We start from the raw sequence: 12,286 nt of genomic DNA, 5'->3' as shown, positions 1-12,286 counted from the left end.
ATCATCAGCTCACCAGCGATCATCAGCTCGCCAGCGATCACCTGTCTCTCGGCGATCTCCGGATCGCCCGCGTGTGTTACAGCCAACGTTCTCCAACACTTCTGAAGGAACATGGTTCGCCAGCTACTAGCTCACCTGCGCATGCTGATCGCCATCGCGCGACCCTTAACTGCGGATGCTGATTGCCATCGCGCGACCCTCACCTGCGGATGCTGATCGCCATCGCGCGACCCTCACCTGCGGATGCTGATCGCCATCGCGCGACCGGCCACCTGCGGATGCTGATCGCCATCGCGCGACCGCCCACCTGCGGATGCTGATCGCCATCGCGCGACCGCCCACCTGCGCATGCTGATCGCCATCGCGCGACCGCCCACCTGCGCATGCTGATCGCCATCGCGCGACCGCCCACCTGCGCATGCTGATCGCCATCGCGCGACCGCCCACCTGCGCATGCTGATCGCCATCGCGCGACCCTGGCATGCTGATCGCCGTCGCGCGACCTTGCGCATACTGATCGCCATCGCGCGACCCTGCGCATACTGATCGCCATCGCGCGACCCTGCGCATACTGATCGCCATCGCGCGACCCTGCGCATACTGATCGCCATCGCGCGACCCTGCGCATACTGATCGCCATCGCGCGACCCTGCGCATACTGATCGCCATCGCGCGACCCTGCGCATACTGATCGCCATCGCGCGACCCTGCGCATACTGATCGCCATCGCGCGACCCTGCGCATACTGATCGCCATCGCGCGACCCTGCGCATACTGATCGCCATCGCGCGACCCTGCGCATACTGATCGCCATCGCGCGACCCTGCGCATACTGATCGCCATCGCGCGACCCTGCGCATACTGATCGCCATCGCGCGACCCTGCGCATACTGATCGCCATCGCGCGACCCTGCGCATACTGATCGCCATCGCGCGACCCTGCGCATACTGATCGCCATCGCGCGACCCTGCGCATACTGATCGCCATCGCGCGACCCTGCGCATACTGATCGCCATCGCGCGACCCTGCGCATACTGATCGCCATCGCGCGACCCTGCGCATACTGATCGCCATCGCGCGACCCTGCGCATACTGATCGCCATCGCGCGACCCTGCGCATACTGATCGCCATCGCGCGACCCTGCGCATACTGATCGCCATCGCGCGACCCTGCGCATACTGATCGCCATCGCGCGACCCTGCGCATACTGATCGCCATCGCGCGACCCTGCGCATACTGATCGCCATCGCGCGACCCTGCGCATACTGATCGCCATCGCGCGACCCTGCGCATACTGATCGCCATCGCGCGACCCTGCGCATACTGATCGCCATCGCGCGACCCTGCGCATACTGATCGCCATCGCGCGACCCTGCGCATACTGATCGCCATCGCGCGACCCTGCGCATACTGATCGCCATCGCGCGACCCTGCGCATACTGATCGCCATCGCGCGACCCTGCGCATACTGATCGCCATCGCGCGACCCTGCGCATACTGATCGCCATCGCGCGACCCTGCGCATACTGATCGCCATCGCGCGACCCTGCGCATACTGATCGCCATCGCGCGACCCTGCGCATACTGATCGCCATCGCGCGACCCTGCGCATACTGATCGCCATCGCGCGACCCTGCGCATACTGATCGCCATCGCGCGACCCTGCGCATACTGATCGCCATCGCGCGACCCTGCGCATACTGATCGCCATCGCGCGACCCTGCGCATACTGATCGCCATCGCGCGACCCTGCGCATACTGATCGCCATCGCGCGACCCTGCGCATACTGATCGCCATCGCGCGACCCTGCGCATACTGATCGCCATCGCGCGACCCTGCGCATACTGATCGCCATCGCGCGACCCTGCGCATACTGATCGCCATCGCGCGACCCTGCGCATACTGATCGCCATCGCGCGACCCTGCGCATACTGATCGCCATCGCGCGACCCTGCGCATACTGATCGCCATCGCGCGACCCTGCGCATACTGATCGCCATCGCGCGACCCTGCGCATACTGATCGCCATCGCGCGACCCTGCGCATACTGATCGCCATCGCGCGACCCTGCGCATACTGATCGCCATCGCGCGACCCTGCGCATACTGATCGCCATCGCGCGACCCTGCGCATACTGATCGCCATCGCGCGACCCTGCGCATACTGATCGCCATCGCGCGACCCTGCGCATACTGATCGCCATCGCGCGACCCTGCGCATACTGATCGCCATCGCGCGACCCTGCGCATACTGATCGCCATCGCGCGACCCTGCGCATACTGATCGCCATCGCGCGACCCTGCGCATACTGATCGCCATCGCGCGACCCTGCGCATACTGATCGCCATCGCGCGACCCTGCGCATACTGATCGCCATCGCGCGACCCTGCGCATACTGATCGCCATCGCGCGACCCTGCGCATACTGATCGCCATCGCGCGACCCTGCGCATACTGATCGCCATCGCGCGACCCTGCGCATACTGATCGCCATCGCGCGACCCTGCGCATACTGATCGCCATCGCGCGACCCTGCGCATACTGATCGCCATCGCGCGACCCTGCGCATACTGATCGCCATCGCGCGACCCTGCGCATACTGATCGCCATCGCGCGACCCTGCGCATACTGATCGCCATCGCGCGACCCTGCGCATACTGATCGCCATCGCGCGACCCTGCGCATACTGATCGCCATCGCGCGACCCTGCGCATACTGATCGCCATCGCGCGACCCTGCGCATACTGATCGCCATCGCGCGACCCTGCGCATACTGATCGCCATCGCGCGACCCTGCGCATACTGATCGCCATCGCGCGACCCTGCGCATACTGATCGCCATCGCGCGACCCTGCGCATACTGATCGCCATCGCGCGACCCTGCGCATACTGATCGCCATCGCGCGACCCTGCGCATACTGATCGCCATCGCGCGACCCTGCGCATACTGATCGCCATCGCGCGACCCTGCGCATACTGATCGCCATCGCGCGACCCTGCGCATACTGATCGCCATCGCGCGACCCTGCGCATACTGATCGCCATCGCGCGACCCTGCGCATACTGATCGCCATCGCGCGACCCTGCGCATACTGATCGCCATCGCGCGACCCTGCGCATACTGATCGCCATCGCGCGACCCTGCGCATACTGATCGCCATCGCGCGACCCTGCGCATACTGATCGCCATCGCGCGACCCTGCGCATACTGATCGCCATCGCGCGACCCTGCGCATACTGATCGCCATCGCGCGACCCTGCGCATACTGATCGCCATCGCGCGACCCTGCGCATACTGATCGCCATCGCGCGACCCTGCGCATACTGATCGCCATCGCGCGACCCTGCGCATACTGATCGCCATCGCGCGACCCTGCGCATACTGATCGCCATCGCGCGACCCTGCGCATACTGATCGCCATCGCGCGACCCTGCGCATACTGATCACCAGGCGCATGCCGATCACCATCGCACGATCGCCCTCCTGCACATACTGCTCGCGATCGCTCACCTTCGCATACTGCTCGCCAACGCACGATCGCTCACCTGCGCATCCTGCTCGACCATCGCGTCGGCATAACACAACGCGCCATCGCCAACCTGCGCGTTAGCGCTCACCAGCTCACCACCGATCGCTTGTTGATCCATAACGCCAGCGGTCTTCCTCGCCCACGCGGCAGCGCGTTTCCTCGCCATCGCGCTAACGCTTGCGTTCGCCGCCTCGGATTCGCTCTCATCCACCTACCCACCCTCACGACCGCTCGCCTGCGCGCCCACACGCCCACGTGCCTGCACGTCTACGCTCATGCGCGTCTGCGCCCATGCTCTCCAATGTTCGCCCACGCGCGAACCAACGGTTTTTCCATCGCGCGGACGGATGGTGTTCCGTCGCGCGAACCGACAGTGTTTTTTCGCACAAACGTCGGCTTATTTCTTGCAGTATCCAATGCTCGTCTATGGGTTATCGCTCGCCGACCACCAGCTCTCGCCCTTCCTACCACGCTCGCCCTCCTTCTGCGCTCCTTCCCTCACCTTGGTTTGCGTTACCGCGCATGGGCGCTTCCACGTTCGCCCACGCTAAAATCTTTGAATTTCCGTCGCGCGAGCTCCAGGGCGATTGCGACCACGATTCCCAATGGGGTTTTTCACAGCCTGGCGAGTTCTTCTGGAGCGTATTTCCAGAACACGGCCTCACCCCGTAAACGCAGAGCATGGCACTTGCAAGAATAGGAGAAACTTAAGGGAGATCTGAGCAACACTTCTCTTTCCTGAAGCTGGGTTAGCCCTTCCCCGTCATTCCCTGGAAGGATTTTTGGCGGGGGGGCTTTCCGTTCGAGATTTCTCCATCGGACAAGGGGTGACTGCTTACCTCTTCCTCTGGGAGCTTACCAGGTTCTTTCCCTCCTCGGTTACGGCCTGAGGTTTGGTTCAAGGAAGCTACAGGAAGATCAGGGGTACTTTCCTCCTCTTGAGCTCAGGCACCTTGGCCTTTCGTCGTTAAGTATCTAACTTGCGGACAAGCTCAATGTTGTACCATCTGGACGCGCTGACTGAGGGCTTCCTTTGGGTGTCTCATCTGTGGAGGTCGACGACCTCAGACACCCTTCCATCCTTGAGAAGAGTTTGTTTGTGCCCAAGGACAGAAACTTAGACAGCTGCTGTGCAGAGGAAATCGACTTCCGGTTTCACTCCTCCAAGGCGCTTTCTTCCAGACTCTGCAGGGCTCCAGCGCCCTTTTCTTTTAACCACGTCGGCCTAAGTTATCGGCTACGACAACTGGGACAAGGTGTCCAATTGCAGTTTCCTCCTGTCAGGAACAGATGGCACGGGAGACTCCCCCGGGGGGGCATAGTCCTAAAAGGAGTTCACGAACTCTAGGATTGCAGGTTTTTCGCTGGAAGGATGCTTAAGGTTACTCATCCGAATGACAGCTTCCCGATGCCCATTCCCGCACAATCTCTGTGTTTAGCCAAGGATATCGCGCCTGCCGTCTCTGTCAGCGAATTCAGTGTCTCTGAACCTCTATGCCATAGCATCAGCAGAGTTGCCCAGTTGGGCAGAATGATCCATACCTTAGGCGAAGGTCTTCCTCAGGATCATCGACGGCTTCACCCCCGGCCCCCTCAGTCGATCCTTTCTTGTAAGGAAGGATCTGAGAGGGGATGTCCATAGTCGACCTCTCAGCCCTGATCAAGTTTGTCGAACAAACTTCGGCCAGCGTAGACCAGCAGAATCGATCAGACTGGTAACGAGGCGACAGGACTCCTTAAACCCTGGATCGGAAGGACGGGTACTTTCAGTTTCCATTCCATCCATCTTCCAGGGTGCTCGTCGAATTCAGCCTAGACTGCAAGTATTCCTGCTTATGATGCAGTGTGGCTATCCCGCCGTGGCATAGCAGGTTTGTTTCCCCAGAGAACTCTCCCTGCCTTCCTCTTGGCCGCTCAGGTGCAGGCTTCCGCCTCCTCTGCTGTTTGGAGGGCTGGTCAACTCCGGTAGGCTCGGGTTCGACCTTCTTCAGCACCGGGACAAGCTTCCGGATGCTTACCATGAGTGTGGGCTCATGGTATTTTGCTGGGAGCCTTCTCTTCCTCTGCCTCAACATCTGGAGTATCTGGCCATGATATAGAGTCAACGGCCTTACCACGTTGGAAACCCCGCTTCTCGTCCGTCCAGCGAGGTTATGCAACGGCGGTACTTGGATGGGTGACCACCTGGGGACGCCAGATTCTGTTACCACATCCTCCGAGCCTTCCTTTTGGTTGACTGTGGCAAGACTGAGGAGAGTTGCAGTACCTGTTCTCAGTCAAGCAGAGCTTTCAGCCCTACCTTGGAACGTTTCCTAGTTCTCCTTTCCTCATTGACCCGTCTATAGTCCGAACGGTCGCCTCAGGATAAGTTCCATGTGGGGCGATCTAAGTTCCGGTGGCTTCAGGCAATGTTTAACCGGACTCCCTGGCCCTATGGGACCAGCGGAACTATTAGACCTGCAATGGGTGTTGACCTATGGAGCCTCTTGATGGTGGATATTCTCGTCCTTTCCCCACATTCTTGATGCGGTTCTCGAACTCGTCAAAAGAAAGGGGGGGGGGGGGCATGTTCCGGTCCAGGCCTATGGTCAAAACCTGAAGGATACCTCTCCATCATTCAGGCAGGCTTAGGGGCCTTAGTCTGGCCCCTCTACAGATCCTACAGCCGAGTCGCCCCGTGCCCGTCGACTTCATGATTCTGGCGTATTCTAACCAGCAGGGGACGCATTTTCACACCTTCACATCTTGCATTAGAGATACCGGGATGATTGAGATTCTCTCAATACCACCATCGGCTCTCTCGTTCCAGGCAGGGGAATGTTCTCTCAGACTATACGAGCAGAGCCTCGTAGAGAGAGTGTACCTGGGGGTCTTTGACCTTGGGTAACCAGCAAGTGCTGGTCTGGGGGACCTGATCGTGACAGCTTGGAACCTCAAGCTTCCGCTATTTTTCCCCCTAGTCTCAGACCCCGAGACTCTGGCAAGATGCATTCCGGTGATGGTGGGACAACTTCGACGCCTGCGTCTTCCCTCCTTTTTGTCTGTGGACAATGGGTCTCAACAAGACCAGGTTGTCTGTCAACCTTTCAATGGCAGAGCTCCCCTGCGACTATGTGCAGAACGGTTTCTGGACCCTCTGCTTCCCCTGACGGAACTCCGGGGAGAGCTTCTCCCACGGCGCAAACTACTCAAGCATCCACACTGCGACATCTCTCCCGAACCGGGGCGTCGCTTCGGCTTCATGCCTGGAGACACTACGCTTCCTCCTCAAGAGGAGACAACCCGCTACAGTCGCGGTACGGAGGTCGCGTCATCTGCGATAGTCATCCACAGGGGTCTCCCAGGCAAAGTGAAGAGTCTAAGGTGGTTGGTGCCGTGGGAGATATACCTCTTCCCTTGAGGCCTCTTCTCCAGCAATAACGGTCTTATTGCCTTTCGGTGGGAGGAAACTCCTTTCCGATCTCGGCAATGAAGCCTGTCGCTCAGCCTTTCCCTGACCTTCAGGCTTAAAGGAATAACTTTTTCCTGCCCGCTGGATCTATCCTCGCTCATGCGAAGCTACGATCGTCCCTGCCCTAGTCGGAGGAAGACCTCCAACTTGGAGCATGGCTCGGACTTTTAGTCCTTTAAGAGATCTTCTCAAGACCCTTTACGAAAGGCCTCGGATTGTATTCCGCCTTGGGTCTCCTGCTCACTCTGGCCACGGCCAGTGTGTAAGCAATCTTCTTGGTCTCTTACGACTCCCCCCTTTCTAAGGAAGAGGGGAAGGCAACATTCAGGCTCGCTCCTGAGTTGTTGACTAGACTCAGAATCTGGGGGTCCCGGCCCTTCGGTCCGATTCATTCAAGATTTCGAGTCTCCATTCTGTATCTGATGTCCCAAGACCTTCTCTTTCTTGCCAGTAAAGGAATCGAGAGGTTAGCGCTGGGAACAGCTGCAGTTTGTCCTCAGTTGCAGCCGATTTGGGAGCACAAAGAGGACATGGGGGGAGAGTCACCAGTATACCTCTTCAGCCCGGACTCAAGGACATTCATCTCGACCTGTCTCCAGACCCTCCCCCGTCACGTCGCCCTACAGCACGAGGTTGGATACATCGCAACGTCCCTCGCCTTCGAGTAATACTACTCTGTGACGCAGGTGCTACAAGCTGGAGTCTGGAAGCGTCTAATGACCTTCGCAGCCCGCTTCCTGCAGGGCGTGACCCACAGGAGTCTCGATACGTTTTCTATCGCTCTGTGGTGGCTACACAACAGCTGGTCTAACCTCAGGCTCCTTTTTGGACAGGTAGCAGAAGGTTGAGGGCATTGTTATCAGGTTTTAGTCTGCATGAACGAAAGAAGTATGTCTGGCCCTTACTTCTTTCTTCATCATCCCCTCTACGGGGAAGCAGCATCCTGGTCTCTGCATAGCTGACCTCGAACCTCTGCAGGTAAACCATGCTTCCTTGTGTTCCGAGTATTGAGTCAATACTGTCGCGTCCCCCATACCCTGACGAGGTGGTATTGGGAACGTCCTAACCCAGAGTTCCTTCTGGAACTCCATGTTAACTGCCTAGGACGGGTCACACTTCTTCCTTCACACACAAGCTTACGTAGGCCACATGGTTCCTTGCGGAGCAAGGAACTTGTGAGGTGCAGGGACTCCTTTTCTCGAGTGCGACTCACTCGGATTCTGAGTCCCCGGGTAAAGCCAAAGCCAGTATGGCTGGGGACTTTCCACCCTTCCTAAGGGGTAAGTCACCCTTTGTAAATAGCGTGGTTTGTATTTCGGTTACGGAACAAATGACAAATTCGAAGATAATTTGTATTTTTCCTAACCATACAAACCTTAGCTATTTACACATATTTGCCCGCCAGCCCTGTCCCCCAAGACAAGTCCTACCTCTAAGTGAAAGTGAGTATTCTCCTGTGTGTGAGGGGGAGGAGGGGTAGCTAGCTACCACTCCCCTACCCCCCCCGCTAACTAGCGCGGGGGTAATACACCCTCGTTAAATTCTAATGGCTCGCCATTTCAGCTACGCTAAAAGGTAACCCTTTGTAAATAGCTAAGGTTTGTATGGTTAGGAAAAATACAAATTATCTTCGAATTTGTCATTTTAATTAATGGAGTGTCCTTTCATATATTGGATCCATGCAAGGCATAAAGAATCATTGTAAAGTTATGCTCCATACTAGTTACAAGAGAAGAAGAATGAACTAGTGATTGATTTTAAAAAGATATACTGTACTACGGTATTATGATTTAAAATGAATTTTTATAGGATGCCTTAATATAATGTAAACTATGTTCGTTATATCAATTGCAATTTAATCCTCTTAGAACTCTCAACTGGTAAGTCTGTCAGTTGTTTCTTTTTCTTTTTCTTCTTTTACATAAGACCTGGATTTGATAGTGATACTGTATTACGTTGCTTGTCCTATCAACTACAGTATCTGCATAAACAAATATTAACCAACATATGGCTTTTGAAAGAGAGATGAAACTTGTATTTTTAGGCTTTGTCCAGGTTAAAGGATTTCTTTTTGTATGACGACTGACAAATAAGAAAAATTGAGGTAGTTTATCTAGAGTTCTCCTATTTGTATCGTATGTGTAGGATGTTCTTGTATACAAGCGACACAAGACTTGAAGAAAATTTCAGGTACTGTAGGTGTATGACTAGTGCAGTACTTGTAGTATTTGTATCATATGCGTAGGACCTCCCAGGGAGTCTGACCCATCTTACCATGCAAAATTTTTGTTTATCATTAAGGTATGGCTAGTGTTATTTACAGAATTCCTGCAACTCAACAGCAGTGGATTTAGCTTTTTTACTTTTTGTCTGATCTCTTCCCTTTTAACTGCTTAACTACTCAAAACCATTATTTACATGATTTTTGCTTTTTTATCTTTAGAAATTCTATGGCTGAGGCCTTTTGAAAGCCTAGAATTACAAATTGAATTGGTGGTCATGTTAAAATGCTGTACAATACTGTAAAACCAGAATTTTCATCACAAAGTTATACTAGGTATTTTATATATTAAATCAAGAATTGATAGTATTTTGGTTGAGGTTGTCACAGGAAACTTATTCAAGCACTGTTAGTCTATCATTGTTTTTCCATAGATGCTTACCAATTTTCCCTGCCAAATGTGTGCTATATTTTAGAATAAATATATATTTTTTTTTTAACAAGAACACGTAAAAAGATCCTTAAAAATATTTTTATACCAAGCATTTAATACAGTAGCTGCCAAACCAAGATACAGTACATCTATTGGATCAAGTAGAGTGAAACATTTTCCCCAATATTTATACAAAGATTCATGAATAGGGTAAATTCTTTTCTGTTCCCTGAAGATTTTGTCACGATACAGTAATGTTTAAAGTTTGGTACAGTAATGGGCATGTACCTAATTCTTGTTATGAAGAATTATACTGTATTGTACTTGTTTTATATGTGGATGGACTGCATCATTTTCTCAACTTTTCTCTTTCCAATTCTAGCCATCACTGGCTTCGAAACTGCGAATAAATACAAGATACAGAATACAATGGGTCAGCAAGTTTATTTTGCTGCTGAAGACACAGACTGCTGCACTCGTCAGTGTTGTGGACCAAATCGTCCTTTTGACATGAAGATCATGGACAATACTATGACTGAAGTTATTCACCTTAACCGCCCTTTGGCATGCTCTACGTGTTGCTTTCCATGCTGTCTACAGGTAATACTTATTATTTATGAAATTTGGTTGTAAAGTATGATGTAGTGTTAATCTAATTTAAATGGCCGAATTTTAAAAAAGTAATTATGGCTTCTTTCATCAATTATCCCCTTGGCTAACTGTAATAATTTCAGTACGGAAATTATTGTATTTGTAGTCTAGGTTATAGTATTTGAAGCATTCATTGAGCATAGTACAGTAGCTTTTTTACCTTTCCTGAAATGTCTAATATGCTCACCTTGTATATAGTTCATAATTTGGGTATGGTATTGTACACAAACTCAGTTTTATATATATCATAGCCTCATCTGTCTCAAGGTATGAATTTGCACATAACATTAAAAATTACAGCAAACATCTGTTGGATAATTGTACTGTACTTGAGTTATTGTGACAGAAGTCATTCTATGCCTCATTCACAACGAGTAATTTCTTTTACTTTTACTAGAATTTGTAGAGTGAAAACAGCTTTGCTCAGTTTTATATTGTCATGTCACTTACACATTACCATATCTCATTATGTAGCTTTAAAATGTTTTAATATATGGAAATATGAAATATTCTTTTTTTTTACTCAACATTTTCAACTAGTATATGGTGTTCTTATGTTTAGAGTTTACTCTAAAAAAACAAGTTAATTAAAACAAGTTTCTATACCTAACTAATCTACCCAAATTATTCTACTTCAGAAAATACAGGTTTATGAAGATGCGTATTGATTTCTGTAAAATGATGTGGGTTTGATATACAGTAGATGATTTTTATGTAATATGTTGCTTTTAAATTTACTATATGTTGTTATAGCATATTAATCAAGATATTGTAATTGTATGAATTTTACAGATTTCTATACAATTCAAGATATTGTAATTGTATGATTTATACAAATTTCCATACATTTTATATTCTGAATGTCTTTTCCAACAGTCGGTTGAAGTTTCATCACCACCTGGAACAGTCATAGGATCCATCCATCAGGAATGGAGTATTTTCACACCAAAATTTACTGTTCGTAATTCCTCCGATGATGTCGTCCTTAGGATTGAAGGACCCTGCTGCACTTGGAGTATTTGTGGAGATGTTGAATTTCAGGTAATGTATTATTAGGATAACAAGTTATAGTCCTTATGGGATCTAAAACTTATTTGCTTATGTATTTATATCTGGTAAATGTGTTTAAAAGAGGTCTAATTACTTGAATGATGTTTATTATTTCAAATTTTTAGAATTGCAGGGTTGGCTTGAAAGATATTTTCATATAAGAGGTTAAACTTGAAGTTAAGTTAAGTAGATGAATTCAGAAAGACCTGAGGGAGGAAACAAAAGGGGATAGATAAGAAGCAAAAGCCAGAGATGTATGCTGCTTGGGACCAAAAGACACTGCAAAGAACATTTAGTGCTACTCTGTGCTTTGTAAGGTCCACTAAAAGTGGTATCCTCATTAACTGTACAGTACTTCGAGCAAGCGAGCTGTAATTAAACCAGCACCAGGTTTTTCCTACCTCATAGAGTTTCCCATTTCATTGTTAGTCTCTTTCCAGTATCAGGTTAATGAAGAAATATTAGTATGTTGGATGTTTTCAATATGGCATATGCATCCTTAGTTCACCTTCAGTATGATGATCTGATATGGTGCATACTACATACATATACCAAGGCATTTCCCCCAATTTTGGGCGGTAGCCAACATCAAGCTTATGGAAAAAAGGGGACCTATCCTCTCTATGTTCCTCCCAGCCTGACGAGGGACTCAACCGAGTTCGGCTGGTACTGCTAGGGTGCCACAACCCAGCCTCCCCCGTTATCCACCACACATGAGGCTTCATATTGCTGAATCCCTACTGCTGCTACCTCCACTGTCATCCAAGGCAACCGGAGGAAGCAGCAGGGTCTACCAGAACTGTGTCACAACCGCTCGCCATTCATTCCTATTTATAGCATGCTTTCTTGCCTCTCTCACATCTATCCTCCTATCACTCAGAGCTTTCTTCACACCATCCATCCACCCAAACCTTGGCCTTCCTCTTGTACTTCTCCCATCAACTCTTG

The 12,286-nt window shown here is 51.3% G+C and overlaps 1 protein-coding gene across 5 annotated transcripts in view; it reads left to right on the top strand.

Moving 5' to 3' along the window:
• The window catches only part of scramb1 (scramblase 1), a 129,655-nt gene that overhangs the window by 92,741 nt on the left and 24,628 nt on the right, over nt 1-12,286 (top strand). For all 5 annotated transcript variants that reach the window (XM_068372792.1, XM_068372796.1, XM_068372794.1 and 2 more), the window contains 2 exons: nt 10,020-10,237; nt 11,165-11,329. In XM_068372792.1, coding sequence (XP_068228893.1) covers nt 10,020-10,237; nt 11,165-11,329 — 383 coding nt within the window. The remainder of the gene's footprint in view (nt 1-10,019; nt 10,238-11,164; nt 11,330-12,286) is intronic.

Source organism: Palaemon carinicauda, chromosome 4 (assembly GCF_036898095.1).
Source record: "Palaemon carinicauda isolate YSFRI2023 chromosome 4, ASM3689809v2, whole genome shotgun sequence".
Taxonomy (NCBI): domain Eukaryota; kingdom Metazoa; phylum Arthropoda; class Malacostraca; order Decapoda; family Palaemonidae; genus Palaemon; species Palaemon carinicauda.
This window is presented reverse-complemented; position numbering and strand designations above follow the sequence as displayed.